This window comes from Sminthopsis crassicaudata, chromosome 5 (assembly GCF_048593235.1).
Source record: "Sminthopsis crassicaudata isolate SCR6 chromosome 5, ASM4859323v1, whole genome shotgun sequence".
NCBI classification, from domain to species: Eukaryota; Metazoa; Chordata; class Mammalia; order Dasyuromorphia; family Dasyuridae; genus Sminthopsis; species Sminthopsis crassicaudata.
The window spans coordinates 11,627,047-11,646,668 of NC_133621.1; the positions used below are offsets into that span (position 1 = coordinate 11,627,047).

General features: G+C 52.6%; 1 protein-coding gene across 3 annotated transcripts in view; it reads left to right on the forward strand.

The window, feature by feature from the left end:
• DNAH11 (dynein axonemal heavy chain 11) overlaps positions 1–19,622 on the forward strand; it is a 276,162-nt gene that overhangs the window by 252,169 nt on the left and 4,371 nt on the right. For all 3 annotated transcript variants that reach the window (XM_074268964.1, XM_074268965.1, XM_074268966.1), the window contains 8 exons: positions 92–219; positions 944–1,171; positions 4,188–4,379; positions 9,176–9,295; positions 14,980–15,222; positions 17,981–18,163; positions 18,553–18,668; positions 19,490–19,602. In XM_074268964.1, the coding sequence (XP_074125065.1) occupies positions 92–219; positions 944–1,171; positions 4,188–4,379; positions 9,176–9,295; positions 14,980–15,222; positions 17,981–18,163; positions 18,553–18,668; positions 19,490–19,602 (1,323 nt within the window). The remainder of the gene's footprint in view (positions 1–91; positions 220–943; positions 1,172–4,187; positions 4,380–9,175; positions 9,296–14,979; positions 15,223–17,980; positions 18,164–18,552; positions 18,669–19,489; positions 19,603–19,622) is intronic.

Here is a 19,622-nt window from a genome sequence, read left to right on the forward strand (position 1 = left end):
CACAGGGGGGAGACGGAGGCTGGAGGGCGGCCTGTCCTGAGAGAGAACTCAGCTGGCTCCGTGCTCTCCTCCTCCTCACTTTCTCCCCCAGGCAGAAAATTGGGCTTCACAATTGATTCCGGAAAGTTCCACAACATCTCCTTAGGCCAAGGGCAAGAAGCCATCGCTGAAGCGGCCTTGGAGAGAGCTTCCCAGGAAGGACACTGGGTCATTCTCCAAGTATGGGGGGGAGAGGGGGGAGGGAGCGCCGGAGGGGTCGGGAGGGTCCTTCTCGTGCTGGGACTGACATCAAGCGCCGTCCCTTGTGCGAGGTTCCAGAGTGGAGCAAGGAAAGCCCCGATAAAGTCAGCATTTTAACAGATGTTTGACACACGCGAGTGCGGGGAGGCTGGCTGCAGAGCTGGGAGGAGAAGGAAGGAAGGAAGGAGAGAAATGGGCCGGGGGGATCCCACGGGATCCCCTTAAAAGCTCCATGAAACTATAGCCCAACAGCCAGCACTCGCACTGCACGCTGGGAGTCATCCATATGGCATCTCATTTGTAATAATTCTCTGAGGCAGGTTATATTATTGTTCCCATTTTACAGCTGAGGAAACTGAGGCAAAGGGGGCTTGCTCAGGTTCCTAGCGCACAAGCCCCTGGTGCCGAAGCTGAACCTGCACCTTCCCAAGTCCCTGCCCATTGTGCTGCATTGACTGAGGGAGGGAGCTCATCTGGGAGTTCCTTATCCCTCCGTGCCCAGGACTGGCATTTCAGAGATGAAAACAAGATCCTGCCTGTCCTCCAGGAGCTTCCGTTCTCCCCTCTCCCCAAAGAAGGGGGATCCCAGCCAATAAAACTCGCTCCCCACACGGAGCTCTGGCAGAGTCCCGCTGTCCAGTCAGGATCCAGAGCCAGGGCCCCAAGTCCGGCGTCCTTTCCATCTCGTCGCCTTGTTTTCTAGAACGTCCATCTGGTAGCCAAGTGGCTGGGGACCCTGGAGAAACTCTTGGAGCGGCTAGGCCAAGAAAGCCACGGGGGTTACCGGGTCTTCATGAGCCTGGAGCCGGCGCCCAGCGCCGAGGAGCACGTCATCCCTCCGGGCCTGCTGGAGAACTCCATCAAAATCACCAACGAGCCCCCCACGGGCATGCTCGCCAACCTGCACGCCGCCCTCCACAATTTCAGCCAGGTGAGAACAGGAAGCCTCCTCCGGAGCCGGATCTTCGGACCAGCCCGGTGCAGATCATTACTGCTAACAGTCCCCGTAAAAGGGATGGAGGAACCCGCAATCTGCTCAATCCTGCAGCAAACTTGGCTTGGCTCAGTCATGCTTTGGTTCTTTCCATAATATCCCCCCCTCTAAAATGCCATAATAGGAGAGTTCAAGTATATTTGAGTGGGATTCACCAGATTTCCAGAATAGAAGTTTTCCCCTACCCAATTCAGTAGGAGAAGAAGTATGGAGTCACGGACAGAGCCTTCCTCCTGGAGGCAGAGAGGCCAGCCTCGGGGCCCCTCAGCACGTCCGCGTCCCTCGTCCGCTCCCAAGTCCCTAGGACTGAGTCACCAGTGGAGATGCCGGTGGCTGAGCGAGTGTGGGTGGCAGACTGGGGCCTGGGGGGCTCTACGCTCGGGGTCCCTTGTTTTAAAATGTTTCAGATTTAATCTGTAGCTCGAATCCCTGTGGATCTCACTTCCGGTCAAAATATTTGGCACATTTAGCAGACCAGCGAGCACTATCCGGCCCCTCGGTCCTCCGGGCGTTCCAGAATAACTCCTCCGGGTGGCAGGCCCATCAGGGTGGCAGGGCCCAGGGGAAGAGCCATCGGCATGTTCCAATGCCCCCTTAATCTCCACACCTGCTGCTTCCAAAAGCTGGCAAAAAGGACGAACATTTTGGCTCTCCCCACACCCAGATGGCCGAGTTTCCCCAAAAAGAAGCCTGGGTTTTGTTAGCAAACTTATGCAGGAAGGAATGGGTAATTGTGCATGCAGAGCAGTTGGTGGTGAGCCTGGGGTCCCTGGGGACGTGCGGCTGCCAGGCCCATATTCATGAGACAGGTGAGCCCACTTACAGGAAGGAGGGGGCTCCTTGCTCTGGACCCCCCCAGACCCTTTCAGCTTGGGGAAGTGCTTGGTGACCTGGGGACTGGCAGAAGTACCAGTCGTACCCCTACAGGTTTGTCCCTGATTGTGTTTATTTGGATTTAAGAGGCTGAAAGATGGCTGTTTGTTGTCCTGGTGTTTTCTAGTCCCGAGAAGAGACCAGGAAAATAAAGAAAATCTGTAGTTATAATAAAGTATGAGCCATTAAGTAATGGAATAGATAGAGCTTTGGGCCTGCAGTCAGGGAAACCTGAGTTCAAAACCTCATTCACCAGCTGTGTGATGCTGGGCAACTCACTAGTCTGTCTGCCTCAGTTTCCTCATCTGTAAAAGGAACTGGAGAAGGAAATGGCAAAACCCTGCGGTGTCTTTGCCAAGAAAACCCCAGCTAAAGCCATGAAGCATTTCAGCTGAAAAGTTAGCAACGTCTAGTTCGAGGCTCACGCCCGTCCTCTGAGGAAGATGCTATGGCTATCACTACTCATGTTTTATGGAGGAGGGAAATGGGCTTAGAGAGCAGGATCACTCAGTTAGTGAAGGTCCGAGGGAGGATCTTGCTTCATGAAAGGGCACATCCTGTTATTCCCTTTCTCCAGATGTGGAAACTGAGGCTCAGAATAGCAAAGGCTACGTCAAGGGTCGCCAAGTATCTCAGGCAGATTTTGAAGTCTTTGTTCTTGGAGCAGCAAAGCTTCAATGAGAAGGACCGGAAACCAGATTCAATGTCATTGGGAAATGTTTCACAAAGTAAATAAAAATGTTGTAGATAATCTAACCTGCGCTCTTTCCAGTCCGCATTTGCCTGTCAGGACCCATTTCTACCAGCGTTGGATGCCGGTGCTCCTGTCTATCTATGCTAGATGGATACTACTGTTCGTAGTAAAGGGATTGAATTCATTTTCCTTTTTTTTTTACTTCAATTTTTTTCAACTACACATAAAAAATGTAACATTTGTTTTTGAAAACTTTAAATTCCCAATTCTTTCCCTTTCTTCTCTGCCCTCAGTTAGAAGGCAAGCAGTTTAACATACACGCAGTATGCAAAATGATCCCATGGTAATCGTGCTGTAACAGAAAACACGGACCCAAAAAAAGTACAAAATGCTTTAAAGCAACACCCTTGATCCACATTCAGACTAACTCGATCCTTTTCCGGGGTGGATAGCGCTTTTCGTTCTCATTCTCGTGGAAGTGTCTAAGATCATGACGTTACTGAGAACAGTTAAGTCATTGCGGGTTGACCATCACGCCATGTTGCTATCGCTGGGTGCGGTGCTCTGGTTCTGCTCGCTTCACTTTGCATCAGCTCGTGTAAGTCTTCCCAGGGTTTTCTGAAATCAGCCTGCTCATCATTTGTTCTAAAACAATATTTCATCGCAGTCTATGCCATAACAACTCCTTCCGATTCTTGGTCACCACAAAAAAGCATCTGCTCTCAGCACTTGTACACTGTTATTTTATACGTCCCACTAACTATCACTAAGGGCCTGGATTTAGAGAGAGACCGTTTTGTCCAACCTCCGCACTGGGCCCTTAAGGCCTGACACCCAGGAGGGTGGTGCGTCCCTAAGCACAGGACAAAGTAAAGGCAGCAGCTGAGTTGTGAACTCGGGACCGAAGGCTCAAAATGTGGCTCTGGCTCTCCTGTCCTCGGTGTCAAGGCTGGCAGTCTTTAAAAAGGCTCCCAGCGAGCTTCGCCTCTTCCTATAAGCAGATACAGCGTTGATTTGGGATTTTTAAAGTTTTTATTTGGTTGCTCTTTTTTTTTTCATTTCTTTTTTTTTCATTTCTTTCTTTTTTTTTTTTTTTTTTTTTTTTTTTTTTTTTTTTTGCTGAGGCAATTGGGGTTAAGCGACTTGTCTAGGGTCACACAGCCAGGAAGTGTTAAGTGTCTGAGGCAGGATTTGAACTCCTGACTTCAGGGCTGGTGCGCTCCCCACTGCGCCACCCAGCTGCCCCATTTACAGGGTGTGCCGCTCTGTGGGAGTTCCTGACAGCGCTGGGAGGGAGGAGCTATCACGGCTCCCAATCTGCGGAAACTGAGGCGGAGGCAGGCCACAGGGTGAGAACTCGTCCCGGTTCCCCTTTCTCTTGCCTAGGACACGGTGGAATCCTGCTCCAAGGACCAGGAGTTTAAGAGCATCCTCTTCTCCCTGTGCTACTTCCACGCCTGCGTGGCCGGGAGACTCAAGTTCGGGCCCCAAGGCTGGAGTCGGAGCTACCCCTTCAACCCCGGGGACCTGCACATCTGCGCCGACATCCTCTACAACTACTTGGAGGCCAATGCTAAGGTAGGAGGGGCCGGCCTGGGGGGGAGGAGCCACAGGGGGCGGGGCTGTCCATCATTCTGTGCCCACATCTTCTACAACTACTAGGAGGCTAGTGCTAAGGTAGGAGGGGCCGCCCTGGGGGGAGGAGCCACGGGAGGCGGGGCTGTCTATCCAACTACTTGGAGGCCAATGCTAAGGTAGGAGGGGCCGGCCTGGGGGGGAGGAGCCACAGGGGGCGGGGCTGTCCATCCAACTACTTGGAGGCCTGTGCTAAGGTAGGAGGGGCCGGCCTTGGGGGGAGGGGGGAGGGGGAGGGGAGGGGAACCACTGGGCGGCTGCCCATCCTTCTTTTTCTTCTTGGCCCTGGAAGCCCGCCTCAGTCCCGCCCCAAGGTTCCCGGTTCTGGAGCCTTGGACTTGGGAATGTGGGTCAGGCCGGTTCCACATAAGCAGCTCAGCACCAAAAAACGTCCTTCGTTGTGTTAACAGAAACAGCGGTTTACACGCGCGTGTCTGCCAAATTCATTAGGCAGGTAATGAAGCATTTGCACAAATGTAATTACCGGCAGCAGTCCTGCCAGTCCATAACCCCGCATTAATAATCACTCCAATTAGTTCCGATGATGGAAGCAATTTACGGCGCGTCACGCGCATAAATAATGGGGCATTTCCTGCACGTGCCATTATTATGTATTAAGGAGCCCACCTTGCTTTGACTTTCCCAGGGACGCTCCGGGAGTGGGACTTAAAGGGAAAGGACCCATTTCTGTTCGGGGTGGCGCCGGGCAGTGCGTGGGAGGGCTCACGCGGACGCGGAGTTGGAGGGGGCTCAGGAGGCCACCCGGGCTCTGTTTTCTCATCCGCGAAATGGGAATGTTGGACTAGCTAGCGTTACAATGGCCCCAAAAAAGAAGCCAACTTCCTTTAAGGCTCAGTTGGGTTTTACCTTCTATAGGAAACCCAAATCGGGAAAATCTCCCCCAAATGTCCCCTCCCAGCAGAGGCCTCCTGCGCCCCCCAGCTGCCAGTGACTTCCCAGTGTGCCAGCCACACGCAGTAATTAGGCACCTACTGTGTGCCAGGCAGGCAATGAGCATAGGAATAAGAGAAAGGCAAATTGCCGTCTGTGCCCTCATGGAGCTTCTGGTTTAAGCAGCTGGTAGGAACAAGTGCCCACCAAGAAGTCCGGTAAAAGGTCACTGAGACCGCAGGAGGGCCAGGGAGTGATGGGAGAAGGGTCCTCCCCAGCCTCCTCTCAGCAAAGAGCTCATGTAGACAGTCACAGCCAGGGCTCCAGGAGGGCAGGGACCGCTCCGTTTTCCCCTCTGAAATCACTAATTTCTCTACAGAAGACAGAGCTAAACATTTATTAAGAGCCTTCTCCACCCGAGGATCTGTGTTTTTCTAATATTATCTTATTTGAAGCTCAGCAATCATGGGTCGTGGGTGCCATTTTTACTTCTATTTAGACAGTTGGGAAAGTGGAGGCCCCACATCAGACAGCTGGGAAGGATCGAAGCTGAATTTCAATCTCAACATTGAATTCTCCTATTTTGTTTGTACCTAGTGGTCTACATGTCCCCCAGTAGAAGGCATTCTTTTTGAGTAAAATAACCAATTTTGGTTGTTATGGGTTTTTGATTTTGTTTGTTGCTTTGTACTCCTCCCCCAGCATTTAGCAAAGTGACCGGCTAACATTAATAACAATTTAAGGACTAGCATTTATAGAGTGTCTTAAAATTTGCAAAGTACTTTACAAATTAGGGGCAGCTTGGTGGCGCAGTGGATGGACCATCAGCCCTGAAGTCAGGAGGACCCGAGTTCAAATTTGACCTGACACTTACCACTTCCTAGCTGTGTGACCCTGGGCAAGTCACTTAATTCCAACTGCCTCAGCAAAAAAAAAAATAAATACTGTTAAAAGTACTTTACAAATTATTCTCATGTATCCAGCTGGTGTTTAATAAATGCTTATTGATTGAATGATGTACACATGGAAGTAAATACAAAACATTTTAGGATAATAATAATACTAGATGACCTCTGAAGACCCTCTATCATTTTGGGTTCTGGGTTTCTGGATGTACACAAGAGAGCCCTTTTGCTGCTTATTATTAGGATTTGAAGGTCATTCATACATTAGATATTAGATAATAGAATCAGATTCAAAACCTGCATCTTAGAGCTCATCAAGTCTAGTCTTTCTTTTTGCAAATGAGAAAACAGAGATGGGGTGAGGAGGAAGTAGGAAGGTGGAGCGGGCACACAGGAAAGGTCAGCCAATCTTGATGACAGGAAGCCAGGAGGGACTGATAACACAGTCCAAAAGACCTTGAAAGGCTAAAACACTGACCTTCCTTGGATAAGATGAAATCCAGTAAGAATAAATGTAAAGTCACGCCTGGGTCCAAAAAATCAATTAGATGACAGTTTGTCAGGATAAAAAATGACTTCTCAGGTTATTACCTGGATGTCCCCATGTGGGAGACTCCCAGATGGCTGGTGACTTGCCCAGGCACACAAGTAGTGAGTGGTAGAAGCAGGTTTCCAACCCAGATCTTCATCATAGCAGATGTCACTTACAATGCATGGCAGGGATTAAATACAAAATGATGAGGACTTTATTTGAGAGTCCGATCAAAAAACAGCGAATCCTGTGGGGAGCTCTAGCCCATGTGCAGGGTTATTCATTCATAAGAATATTCCCATTTTTTTCATTTGCACTCTTTGCAGTGAACTGGGGCAGCCAACTGGCACAGAGCCTGGAGTCAGGAAAATTGTCCTGAGTTCAGATCCTGCTTCAGCCACTTATTTAGCCGAGTGAGCCTCAGTTTCCTCATCTGTAAAAGGGACTGGAGAAGGAAATGACAAACTGTTCTAGCATCTTTGCCAACAACACCACAAACTGGGTCTCAGAGAGTCAGGACTAAGAGCTGCTGGAACAGAGCAAGTGAGCTCAGAAGGAGAGGGCCCTTGAGGTTGGCGGCTGCTTGCAGCTCACATAGCCAGGAGCTTCTGTCACGTCATGTACCCAATGAAGGCTGTAATTACATTTTTACTTTAGCAGCTGGGAGGCCCCCACTGGACCCAAGGGTAGAAAGCCTCCTGTCTGGTAAAGCTTCACTGCAAACTGGCATGTTTTGCAAACCCGGGGGAATCCAAAGGGGAGAGGAGGAAAAGCCTTCCAATCCAGCTAAGCCGAGTGCAGGGGGATGCTGTGATTTCCTAAATAAAACACAGTCCAGCCATTGATGGCAGCCCCGGAAAAGGCATCGTACAGCCAGGGGATCCACACTGATTCCCCTTCCCAGACATCTGAAGGCGGAAGCTGCCCAGAGCCAGGCCAGGTTCGCAAAGTCCCTGCGTGGGGAGGATGGATGGTCGTGTTCTGCTCTGAATCAGGCTCCTCGGCAAGAGAAAGCCTTCGCTCCCAACCTGCCACGCCAACCCTTTCAGGAGGGAAATAGTAAAAACAACTGGGTTCTGTAAGCTGGAAGGGCGTCCGTCTGAAATTAGACCAGACACTATGTCAACAAAATGAGAAATGCTCGTTTTACAGATGAGGAAACTGAGGCTGAGAGAGGGGGGATGATGATCCCTTGGTGAAAGAGGAATTAAGTCTCAGAGGTGAGATTCGAATCCGGGTCCTCTGATGCCAGTCGGTGCCCTTTCTTCAGAGCCATGTTGACAGTGGAGATACTCCCCATCAAAGCATTTTGGAACGGACCTGATAGTAAATATAATGAAGACTCAGGGAGCTGGCCACCCAGATAAAAGGAATTGGGTTTGGCATCTGAGCTTCGTCTGCTCTGACTGGGGCAAACAGTGCCCCAAAGTACCAGACTCACACTTTTGAATGTGAGTGTGTGTGTGAGTGTGAGAATGAGTGTGTGTGTGAGAATGTGTGTGAATGAGTGTGAGTGTGAGAATGAGTGTGTGTGAGAATGTGTGTGTGAGAGTGTGTGTGTGTGAGAGTGTGTGTGTGTGTGTGTGTGTGTGAGAGTGTGTGTGTGTGAGAATGTGTGTGTGTGAGAATGTGTGTGTGTGAGAGTGTGTGTGTGTGAGAATGTGTGTGTGTGAGAATGTGTGTGTGTGAGAATGAGTGTGAGTGTGAGAATGTGTGTGAAAGTGTGTGTGTGTGAGAATGTGTGTGTGAGAATGTGTGTGTGAGAGTGAGTGTGAGTGTGTGTGAGTGTGAGAATGAGTGTGTGTGTGAGAATGAGTGTGTGTGTGAGAATGTGAGAATGAGTGTGTGTGAGTGTGAGTGAGAATGTGTGTGAGAATGAGTGTGAGAATGTGTGAGAATGAGTGTGTGTGAGTGTGAGTGAGAATGTGTGTGAGAATGAGTGTGAGAATGTGTGAGAATGAGTGTGTGTGAGTGAGAATGTGTGTGAGAATGTGTGAGAATGAGTGTGTGTGAGAATGAGTGTGAGAATGTGTGAGAATGAGTGTGTGTGAGTGAGAATGTGTGTGAGAATGTGTGAGAATGAGTGTGTGTGAGAATGAGTGTGAGAATGTGTGAGAATGAGTGTGTGTGTGAGTGTGTGTGTGTGTGTGTGTGTGAGAATGAGTGTGTGAGTGTGACTGTGCACACATATACAGACTTTGGTGTAAAGGGTGCTTTGGAGTCACTTTCCCGGCAGCAGCACCCCACGTGTAGGAGGGCTCTCGGAACCCCGGTGCTTTCAGGACGCATCACCGGGTGCCGGCTCCGACCTCGGAACGCTTCCGGCCTCAGGAGGACCACGTCCCTCCCGGGGCGGGCAGCCTCTGCCTGTGACCTTTGGGGCTCACCCGCCCTCTCTGTGCTTGCCCCAGGTCCCCTGGGAAGACCTCCGCTACCTCTTCGGGGAGATCATGTACGGGGGCCACATCACGGACGACTGGGATCGCCGCCTGTGCCGGGGCTATCTGGAAGAATTCATGAACCCCTCCCTGGTAAGGCTGCCTTGTTTCTCGGGTTTGGGCTGCGGGCCTCCTCTGCTCTCTGGGACCCTCGCCTTCTTCCTAATCCGGAGGCCGGGCTGTCTCGGGCCTCTCCTGGCAGGAGCTCGGCCCCTTCCCGCTGGGTTTGTCACGTCTTTTCCTTTATTCGGTCGTTCTTCTCCCTGGGGCGCATTGGTTTGGACGGTGACTCCCTGGTGCGGAGGTCACCCTCACGTTCCCAGAGGAGCTTCCCCTTCAAACTCTGGGATCTGTCCGAGCACGGCCGTGTCCGAGGCGGGACTCCACCTTTGTTCTGGGGCGGGGCCTTGCCCTCTCACCCGGATGTTAGCGTGGCCACTGTTCCAGTGGCCTGGCATGGCCCGTCCTGCCCTAGAGGCCCCGCTGGCGCTGGACTTTGTCCTTGGAGACAGCGGTGGGAGGGAGGAAAGGAGCAAGTGTTAACGAAGGACCGACGCGCCAGGCTTGGGTTAACGCTCTGCGATGACCTCGTTACAATGACCCTGGGTGGAAAGCGTTTGTACGATCCCTTTTATGGCGAGGAAACTGAGGGGCTTGGAGGAGGTGCTCAGCCCGAGGAGGAGGAAGGCGGTCTGGGGGACGGCCTGGAGTCTCCCGTGGGGGGGCCCAGCCTCCGTCGCCAGGACACGCGGCCTCTGCCTGGCGTGTGACAGGCAGGTGACAAGCGCGCGCCTGCTTGGCTCAGAACTGGCGGACGTGGATGGCGGAGCATTTCTTCTCCAGCCCCGAGCGCCGGAGTCCAAGGCGGAGCGAGGAACGGCCCTCAGCAAACACTTCCGGGTGCGGGAGGCCAGGGTCACGCGGCCTTTCACTCCGTGCAGCCGCCTGTGCCCCGCGATTCCGATTCGATTCTCCGGAGCATCGAACAGCCCCGCCCCGGGTTACACACAGCCCTTTACCTGCCCCCGGAGCGCAGGTGGGATTGTCCGGGCCTCTCATCCCTCCGGGAAACGACCTGTGAGTCACTGAATCTTAGACGGGGATATTCACAAAACCCGGCCCCATCCACGCAGGAGGAGCCCGCGGGAGGAAGAGCCCTGCAGGCGGCCCCTCCCCGGGGGGTTTCAGGAGCAGGAAGTCTGGCCGGACTCCAGGACTAGATCGGCCCTTTCTGCCTTCCGCCCATCGCTCCGAGAGCAGCCGGAGGCGCCCCCAGACCCAGCCGAGCCCCTCCTCCCCGCAGCAGCTTCCGGAGGCGGGAGCGGCTTGTGGCCAACCCGAGCCCGCGGCCCCTCAAAGCGGTTCTGACAAACGGGGGCTTGCGGGGCGTTTGCCGAGCATCGTCCGCGAGATTTCAGTGGCAGGGAGGGGGGCCGCTCCATTCCTCCTGCTTCTCCCGCCGGTTTTCCCCATTCTGCTGAAAATGGTCTGCGATTATATTACCATTAAATTATAATGATGACCCGAAGGCCCGCCTTCAGGAGCTCCCGGGCCGTCCCAGGACGCCTTTAGCCCCGCCCAGCACGAGGCCGGAAGCGGGGCGGCACGCGGCCGGAAGCAGGGCAGCATGCGGCAGGAAGCGGGGCAGCATGCGGCAGGAAGCGGGGAAGCACGCCGCCGGAAGGGCGCTTCTGGCGCGAGGAAAAGGCCGCAAATGAGGCAGGACTGACAGAACTTGACGTTTGACATTTTAAAATGGGCAAATTTAGCTCTTCCCCAAATCAGCAGGCTCCGAGCGGCCGGGGTGCATCACGGACACCCTCAGACACCATTTTGGGAGGGGACGTCGTTGCTCCTGTCGGCCCATTTATCTCACACACACACTCTACACACGTGGTTTTCCCCTCAGTAAAATGGCTGAGCTAAACGGCCCTTCGAGGGGCTGCGGAGCCACCATTGTCTCCCACCCGCCCGCCGGCCCCGGCGCGGCCTCTCGGTCTCTCCTCAGCCCTAATGAGCGGGATTGTACATGTCAGAAAGCCACTTTCAATGGAGCTCGTTGGCAATCGCTCCTCAGGGCCGGGAGCAGGTTACCATGGAGACGGGGAGGCTAACCAGGGCTGTGCATCTGCCTCCAGCGAGGCTGATTTCTCCAAATGATGGCGGAGGTCAGGGGCCAGGGAGAAGCGCTCACGGCCTGCGGAGAAGCGCAGAATTACCACCGCCCAACGAGGCCCCATTAACCTTAGCGCACCTCTCCACGGGCATCCCGTGATGGGGAGGGGGCTGTGGCGGGGATGGGCCAGAGGGCGTCGAGGTGGGGATGCCCTTTGGAACGAGGGACCCGCGCTCCCCCCGGCTCCCCAGAGGTGTCTCCACCCCTCCCCCGCAGGGTCTTGGACCTTGGGTCCTCATCACGTGGCAGAGATCGCGGCAGGGCCGGCCGAGCATTTTCTCACATGTGGGGGCTGTCGTCAGGGCAGGCGGGGGCCGGGGCTGCCCTCGATGCCGGTGCCCGGTTTGTGGTTTTGCTGGGCCCCACACCCGCGGCAGTCACTCGGCCGCTGTGGGGGCAGGGAGGGGGCCGGAGCGGCCCGGACCCAGTGGCTCACCCCCGACCTCCTCCCCAAGTCTCCCTGGAAACGGCCCCTCGGCTCAGAGCAGCGGGCTCGGCGGGATCCGGCTCCCGGGCCACTTCCGGCCGTTCTGGAGCCCGTCCTCGGCGGCCTCTGGCTGGCTCCCGGGACTTTGCCCAGAAGACCGAGTACGGGCTTTGGGAGCCACTGGCCGACCCGGTTCTAGCTCCCAGAGAGGCATTGAGAGCCCGTGGCACCGTGGGGGATGGGAGGCTTTTACAAACTCCCCTAGGTCCCCTTACGTTTCCTTACAGAATGACCGCCTGTCTAGAGAGCCACATATTATCTCATTTGGGCCTGAAGTGCCTGTGAATATCACTGGGCCCATTTTACAGATGAGAACGCTAAGGTTGGGGAGGTGGCTACGTATCAAAAGGTGGGACTTAAACCTGGTTCTTCCTAAATCCAAGGCCTGCCCGCTCTCCCAGGCTGCCCTAGAGAGGGGCGTTCCCTTCCCCTCCCCCCCGTGTAATCCTGGGCCGGTGACCGCCGGTTTCCAGGGACAGCAGCAGGTAACCTCCCCGGAGGCCGGCGATGCTCCGTTATTCTAGTCTGTGCCCGGCACACTTTAACGGGACTGAGTCCTAAGAAACTTGTCTTCATTAATGGGACAAATTTGGAACTAGGCTTATTAACTTTGTGTGTAAATAGATGCTTCCAGGGGGCTCAGAAAGGTGTTTAATATTTCAAGCTTTATAGACTGTGACCTTTTTAGCACAATTTAATATTATGATGTAGAAGAGGAATGGATTTTCTTAGGGAAGGCAAACCTTTGCAACTTCTCCAAATGATAACAAATTCTGACGGGGGAGATCGAATTAACGGCATGTGAGGGGCCTTTGCTAATTATCCATTTTGGAGTTTGGGATTCCCATTTAATAACTTCAGGAAATTAATATAATCAGCCTTGATCATTTTTCTCCTGAATCAGCTGAGACAAAATCACAGAGATCGTCTTTCACGGCTTATGTTTAAACTAGTCTTTGTTTAATCTGGAAATTACCTGAAAGAGTCCCTGAAACCGAGACTTCAATCTTCAGTTTGTTACTTATCTCCTAGCCCATATTGCCAAACTTAGCAGAATCAAAAACAAATTTTAAACTTTCTTTTAATTTGTTTTCTTAAAATTTCAATTGTCGCCACGCCAAATGTCTGGCTGGATTTCAAATCTTAAATTTTTCTGTGTGAAACATCCGTTCTGGAACTGTCTCTCCCTCCTCATTCTGGACTTTGATGTTGAGTACCCAGAGGGCAGCTCTTCCTTCTCCCTCATGTTTTTAAGAGTAATTCAAGGATCGGCAAGTTATCTTCTAGCTGATGAGCCCCTGTCTGGTGCGTTCCCCCAATATCATGTAGTGTTGTTAGTTAATGTTAGTTAGCTTTTACAAAAGGCATTTTCTGAAAAGGTGTAGCAGGGGCAGCCGGGTGGCGCAGTGGATAGAGCACCAGCCCTGAAGTCAGGAGGACCTGAGTTCAAATATGGCTCCAGACATTTAACACTTCCTGGCTGTGTGCCCTGGCAAGTCACTTAACCCCAATTGCCTCAGCAAAAATAAAAAATAAAAAAAGGAAAAAGATATAGCAACATCCCCTTAAAGCAGGAACATCTCTCTTCTACACACCCATATGGCTCTGAGTAGAATCCAACTCAAGGGATTACTGCAAACATCCCCCAAAAAAACTCACAGGAGATGAAGACCCCCTTGTATGGGGAGTTCCTCTTCTGCCTTCAGGGAGTCCCTCAAAAAGTCACTGAATCATTTCCTCACTTGTAGGACAGTTTCTCAGCTTCAGATCCCTGTCAGGCTGAGTGGTCAAGCGGTCACTCAGAATCAGTGGTTGATTAGACTCGGCCCTGCTGCCCAGGGGCCCTTTGTCAGCCCTGCTGAAGCTCCCAAGGCCACGTCCAGGTCCTCTCTGAGGCTTGTCACAGACCCACAAGATAAAGGGAATCATGGCGCCAGGCCTTCCTGGCCCCGAGATGATCAGGCTCCTCCAGGCAAAGGGGAGAACTCTCCTGGGCTTCCCCAAGAGCAAGGCCTTTCCTCTCTCCATTCCAGCACCAAAGTCAGTTTTTAAAAGGCTGCAGTCCTGTGCAGTAAGCCAACAGGAGACACTCTGGGAGCCCGAAGCAGGGGCCCGTCCCGACAGCTGGAACTGGGCTCCTCTCCAAGCCCCCCACTGACCACAGGTGGATGCAGGAGTCTACTCTGGCTCCCAGAGGCAGCTATGGCCGCACCTGAGCCAGGAGATCCAGCCTCACTGCACCCCCATCTTGTCTGTAAAATGGGAATAACAACAGCACCCAATTCCCAGGGCTGTAGAGAGGATACAGGGAATGGGACATGCAGGCATCTTGCAAACCTTAAAATGCTGCAGAAACGCCAGTTACTGTCCTCATTGTTCAGTCCTCAATGGCGTAATGTAAGTAGCCCAATTGGCAAACTGAAAGCACCCCTTAAATGTGAGTTAATATTTCAGTGTTACTTAATTCGATTGGATTAAAACACTAATTTTTAATTTAGTAAAAATTTTAAATCTTTAAAGTCTCTTCCAGTTCTGTTCCTATGACTTTGTTGCTATGTTGCTTGAGTTTTCATTTTATCTTAGAGGCAAGAGGGAGCCAGTGAAGCTTCATGAGTGGGAGAGACACATCTGTATTTTAGACAAACCCTTTGGCAGCTTAGGAAAGCAGAAGGCAGAGATAGGGACCGATGCAAGAGAGAGAATCTGTCAGACCGAAAACTGGTTGTTATTAATTATTCACAATAACAATCCCTGGCATTTCTGCAATCTTTTATGGTTTCTAAAGCACTTTACCAATATCTCATTTTGTTTTCACAACAACCCTGGGAGGCAAGGGCTCTTTTTGTCCCCATTTTACAGATGAGGAAACTGAGGTAAACAGGATGACTTCTCAGGGTTATGTGATCAGTAAGCGTCTGACGCTAATTTAAACCTGATCTCCCTAACTCCGGGGCCAGCTGTCTGTCTACTGCACAATCTAGAATGGATGTGCTGGGTGGGTGAGAGCTCAGGGTCACGGCCCAACAGCCAGGAATCAAAGGAGGGCATTAAGGGAGGGGGAAGGGGAAAGACCGCTTGAGATCGGTAATAACCCCTTCTTTCCCGTGGCTCAAGTTTGAAGGTGAGCTCCTGCTGGCCCCGGGCTTCCCGGCTCCGCTCACCCTGGACTATGCGGGCTACCACCAGTACATCGATGACGCGCTTCCTCCCGAAAGCCCGGTGCTGTACGGTCTCCATCCTAACGCCGAGATTGGGTTCCTCACGGTGACTTCCGACACCCTCCTGCGCGTTGTGCTGGAGATGCAGCCCAGGAACCTCCTCAGCCACGAAGAGCTGGCCCAGTCCGCGGAGGACAAGGTACGGCGGGTACTCACCCCCACGGGGCCGGACTTAGCTTCTTGCGGCAGCTCTGTCAGCTTTGGGGGGGACCAGAAATGTGATTTAATTCCTCCTGCTTCTGAGGAGGATGTGGGAAATTCTGAAGTTGTACCAGCAGAAGAACTTTTCTCCAACCAAATTCCCTCCTTTTCTTCTTTCATAAAATTATGTGTATGTATGTGGTGTATATATGTATAATACATCCATATGGACACAAGATGCAATATATTTCTTATATAAATTAATATGCATGTACACATACATGTATTTGTATATACACACATACACATATGTAAAATCATGCGTGCACAATACCTATACATACATGCATATACATACACACATAGATCATTCCCCATTTCCTTATATACACTCCCCAACCCGCTGGGTGGGCGGCAGCTAGAGCCTGGACCTCGCTGGCAGGAAAACGGGACTTCAGATCCGGCCTCGGACGCTCGCCAGCCGTGTTCCCGGGCAAGCAACCGGTCTGCCTCCAGGAGCAGCTACTCTTAGGCTTGTTATCAGTTTTAGATTATTATTTAAATTTTAATTAATGGCAATTTTTGTAAAGTGTTTTGCTAAAGGAATTATTTGTTATAGAAATGATCACGGTTATTATTTAGTAGAAATATATACCTATATACACACATATACAAATATATGCCTTTATGTTTTCCTCATACAAAATTACATCTGAGTGGACACGTATTTGCATTCACACACAAACACGTCAGGCTGTTGCTGCTAACCCACGGGCACGGCCCCGGATGCTCTCCGTGGGAATGTCTGATATCTAACGGGCCATTCTGGAAACCCTGGGGCCAGTCCCATTTGTGCCTTCCCTGCTGGTCCGACTCTCAGTCAGCCCATCCCAGGACAGGGATCCGGTCTCTAGGCCTGTCGGCGCGTGTCTGGGCTGTCTTTGCTAGGAAGATTCTCCTAATGTTAAGCAGAAATTGGCCTAAAGCTTCCTTTCTTTGCTAACTTGGTTATCTAGGACCAAATATAGTATTAGCTAAACAGGCAGGGAGGGGTGGCAGGCCCGAGTCCCAGAACCTCATGTTCCCCCGTCTGTCTGAGACACTTGCTGTCTGTGTGATTCTGGGAAGCCCCTATACCCTGTCTGCCTCAGTTTCCCCATCTGTCAAATGGTCTAGAGAAGAAGATGCAACCCCTCCAGTGTCTTTGCCGAGAGACCCCCGAGAAGCTGGACACAAGTAGCCTGTGTACCTGCAGAGCTCCCTCCTTCCTGGGGGTCTCCCAACACTGGAGAAGGCCCTCCTGCCCCCACAAGCCCCCTCTCTAGCCTCAGAGCTCTCCTGCTCATCAGTCTTCCTCCAGCTCCCTGGCCCGGGGCTCTCGGAGATTTACCGCTACCCAAGATGGCCCCCTGGGTTTGAGGCTGGCCACAGAAAGTGATGACGCCTTAAAGTCACTGTGCCTGGGGCAGATCCAGCTGCCATGTTCTGCCTGTAAATTGACTTTTTTTTTTTTAACAAAAATTTTATGCATGGGTAATTTTTCAGCATTGACAATTGCAAAACCTTTTGTTTGAATTTTTCCCCTCCTTCCCCTCCCCGATGGCAGGTTGACCAAGATATGTTCTATATGTTAGAGTATAAATTCCTTTTTTTTTTTTTTGAGGCTGGGCTTAAGTGACTTGCCCAGGGTCACACAGCCAGGAAGTGTTAAGTGTCTGAGACCAGATTTGAACTCGGATCCTCCCAAATTCAGGGCTGGTGCCTCTATCCTCTGCACCACCTAGCGGCCCCTAGAGTATAAATTAAATACAATATATGTATACATGTCCAAACAGCTGTTTTGCTGTTCAATAAGAATCAGAATTTTAAATAATGTAAAATTAACCTGAGAGGGAAATCCAAAATGCAGGCAAAAATAGGGGTATTGGGAATTCTGTGTAGTGGTTCACAGTCATCTCCCAGAGTTCCCTCACTGGGTGTAGCTGGTTCAGTTCATTACTGCTCTATTGGAGCTGATTTGGTTCATCTCATTGCTGGAGAGGCCTCCTTGTAAATTGACTTTTTGAGCCCAAATAGAAGTTTCCATAGTACTCTAAGTCTCAGCGTTTAAGTCTCTCTTTGCCTTTTATGCCTTGGCAAATGGGAGGAGCCAATTCTTTAATCCAGATAATTAGGAGAAAGAAGCAGCCCGGGGCTAAAGGTCAGGCTGGAGCCTCTATTCTGACCCTTTTCTTCAACCATTTCTCAGGGGAGCTTGGAGCAGCCCTCCAGTGTTTTCTCTGCGGGGTTGCATGCAGGGGTCAGTGAGGGGCCTGAAGTCGCGCAGTCCCAGAACTCTGTCCACGACACTACCCAGCCCACCCACCTCCATCTTGTCTCCGACCTTGGGCATCTCTCGGGCTCACAGTGGCCACTCTATGGCCGGGACTGTGCGAACTTAGTCTCTGTTTCCTTCCAAGCTGAGATGTGAGGGCAGGTCCCTGCCTGGGGGGAGTCAGCAAATAACAGGCTGAAATCTGTGGTGGGGGGCGGCCTGCCATACCAGGCTCCCCATCTTCTGCCATCCCCTCCCCCGGGTCACAGAAATGCCAGCAGCTGCGTCACCTGGAATTTGGCTAACCAGGGCACCTTCCTATCCCACCCACGGTGACCCCTGACCCTGCCTGCTACGGGGAAGTTGAGGCAGGTTTGGGCCCGGCCTTCTGAGGCCTTGATCCCAAGGGGAAGATGCACCTGGATGCTCGTGTTTCCTGAAGGTTAAGAATATCCTGGACGACCTCCTGGAGAAGCTTCCGGAAGAGTTTGACGTGGCGGAGATGGCGCAGAAAACGCCGTCCCGCAGCCCCTACGTGCTGGTGTGCTTCCAGGAGTGTGAGCGGATGAACCTGCTCCTGCGAGAGATCCGGGGCTCGCTGCGGCAGCTGGACCTGGGCCTGAAGGTAAGCGGGAGGGCCGAACGCTGGAGAAGTCTGCTTGAGATGGGGATACTTGCAGCTGGGTGTTACCTCGGTGTGAGTTCTCTAGTTCCCAGTTATACTTAGTGCGCAGCACGCTGTCATGGTCCTGTAGTTGGCACATGCTCAGTGGATGTAATTGTACCCAGATGTTTAAGGGCTGAGAGGACTGGAAATGAGACATTCCATCTTGGCCTCCTGGGGGCTTGCCTGCGGCCTACACTAAGAGCCAGGCTTCCCAAGGTCCTCCAGAGAGCTAGCCCAGAGCCCTCCATGCTCCCCGGGCCTCCGCGCTCCCCATTCCCTCTGCAGTCCCCAGGCCCCCACACACCCCAGGCCCCCGTGCTCCCCAGGCCGCTTCTCTCCCTCCGCAGGGTGAGCTCATGCTGTCTCCCGACATGGAAGCCCAGCAGATGGCACTAAGCTCTGGCACCGTGCCCGCATCCTGGGTGAGACTGGCCTACCCCTCCACCTATGGCCTGGCCCAGTGGTAAGTGGTCCAGCACCATTTTCACTTCCTCTGGTCTCTTTCCTATTCTAATCTCCCAGAAGCCTCCTAAAGACCTTGTGAGGAGGCAGGTAAGGTTTTATCCCACATTAACAGATAAGGAAACTGAGTCTCTCAAACCGTTGCTCCCTGAAGTCCCGCAGCCCTCGGGCTCTGCCTCTGCTGACGAGCCGACTGCGCCCAGAAACTGGGCTGAGGCTGTGAGGGAAGCGTGGGGGGCCCGGGGAGGAGACCTCGGCCAGGGGAGCGAGGGCCCTCCAGGGAAAAGCAAACGGGACGGCCCCAAGGGCCGACCTGAGAACCGCCATTGGGGACTGGACCAAAGTTGCTGGTTAATTTTTAAAATAAAAGGAAACTGAGTTTCCTTGTAAGTCTTGTGCAGTTGCCGCCGCCTCGGCCGGGAGCCAAAGCTGCCCCGTAGAGACTGGGGCCCTGATCAGGGCGGAAGGCCGGCCAGAAAGGAAATCACTTTAATGTCACGTCAGCCGTCTTACTCGTCATTAGCCTGGAACCCCTTCACTTGTGTGTTTTATCTTTTCATTTTACTAAAATCTCACCGCCCACACTCACTTCTGGAGTTCCAATTTTTGGAGAAAAATGGCTGTTCTCTGAAAGGAGAGGCTGCTCCACTGAGTTGAAGCTGGGTTGGGAGTAAAGACTCAGTTTGGGGCTCAGGAAGGAGCACCGGCCTTGACCCCCTTTGGCTTTCCCAGGAACTCTGGGCCCACCCAGTTACCTGGTCCTCCATGGGCTCCCCTGGGCCTCTGAGCCCACCTCGGACTGATCCCCCTCTCTCCCATCAGGTTCAGCGACCTCCTGGCGAGGTGCCGAGAGCTGGACGGCTGGGCCCAGGACCTGGCCCTGCCGGCGGTGGTGTGGCTGTCCGGACTCTTTAACCCGCAGTCCTTCCTGACAGGTAGGGGCCCCAGATCATGG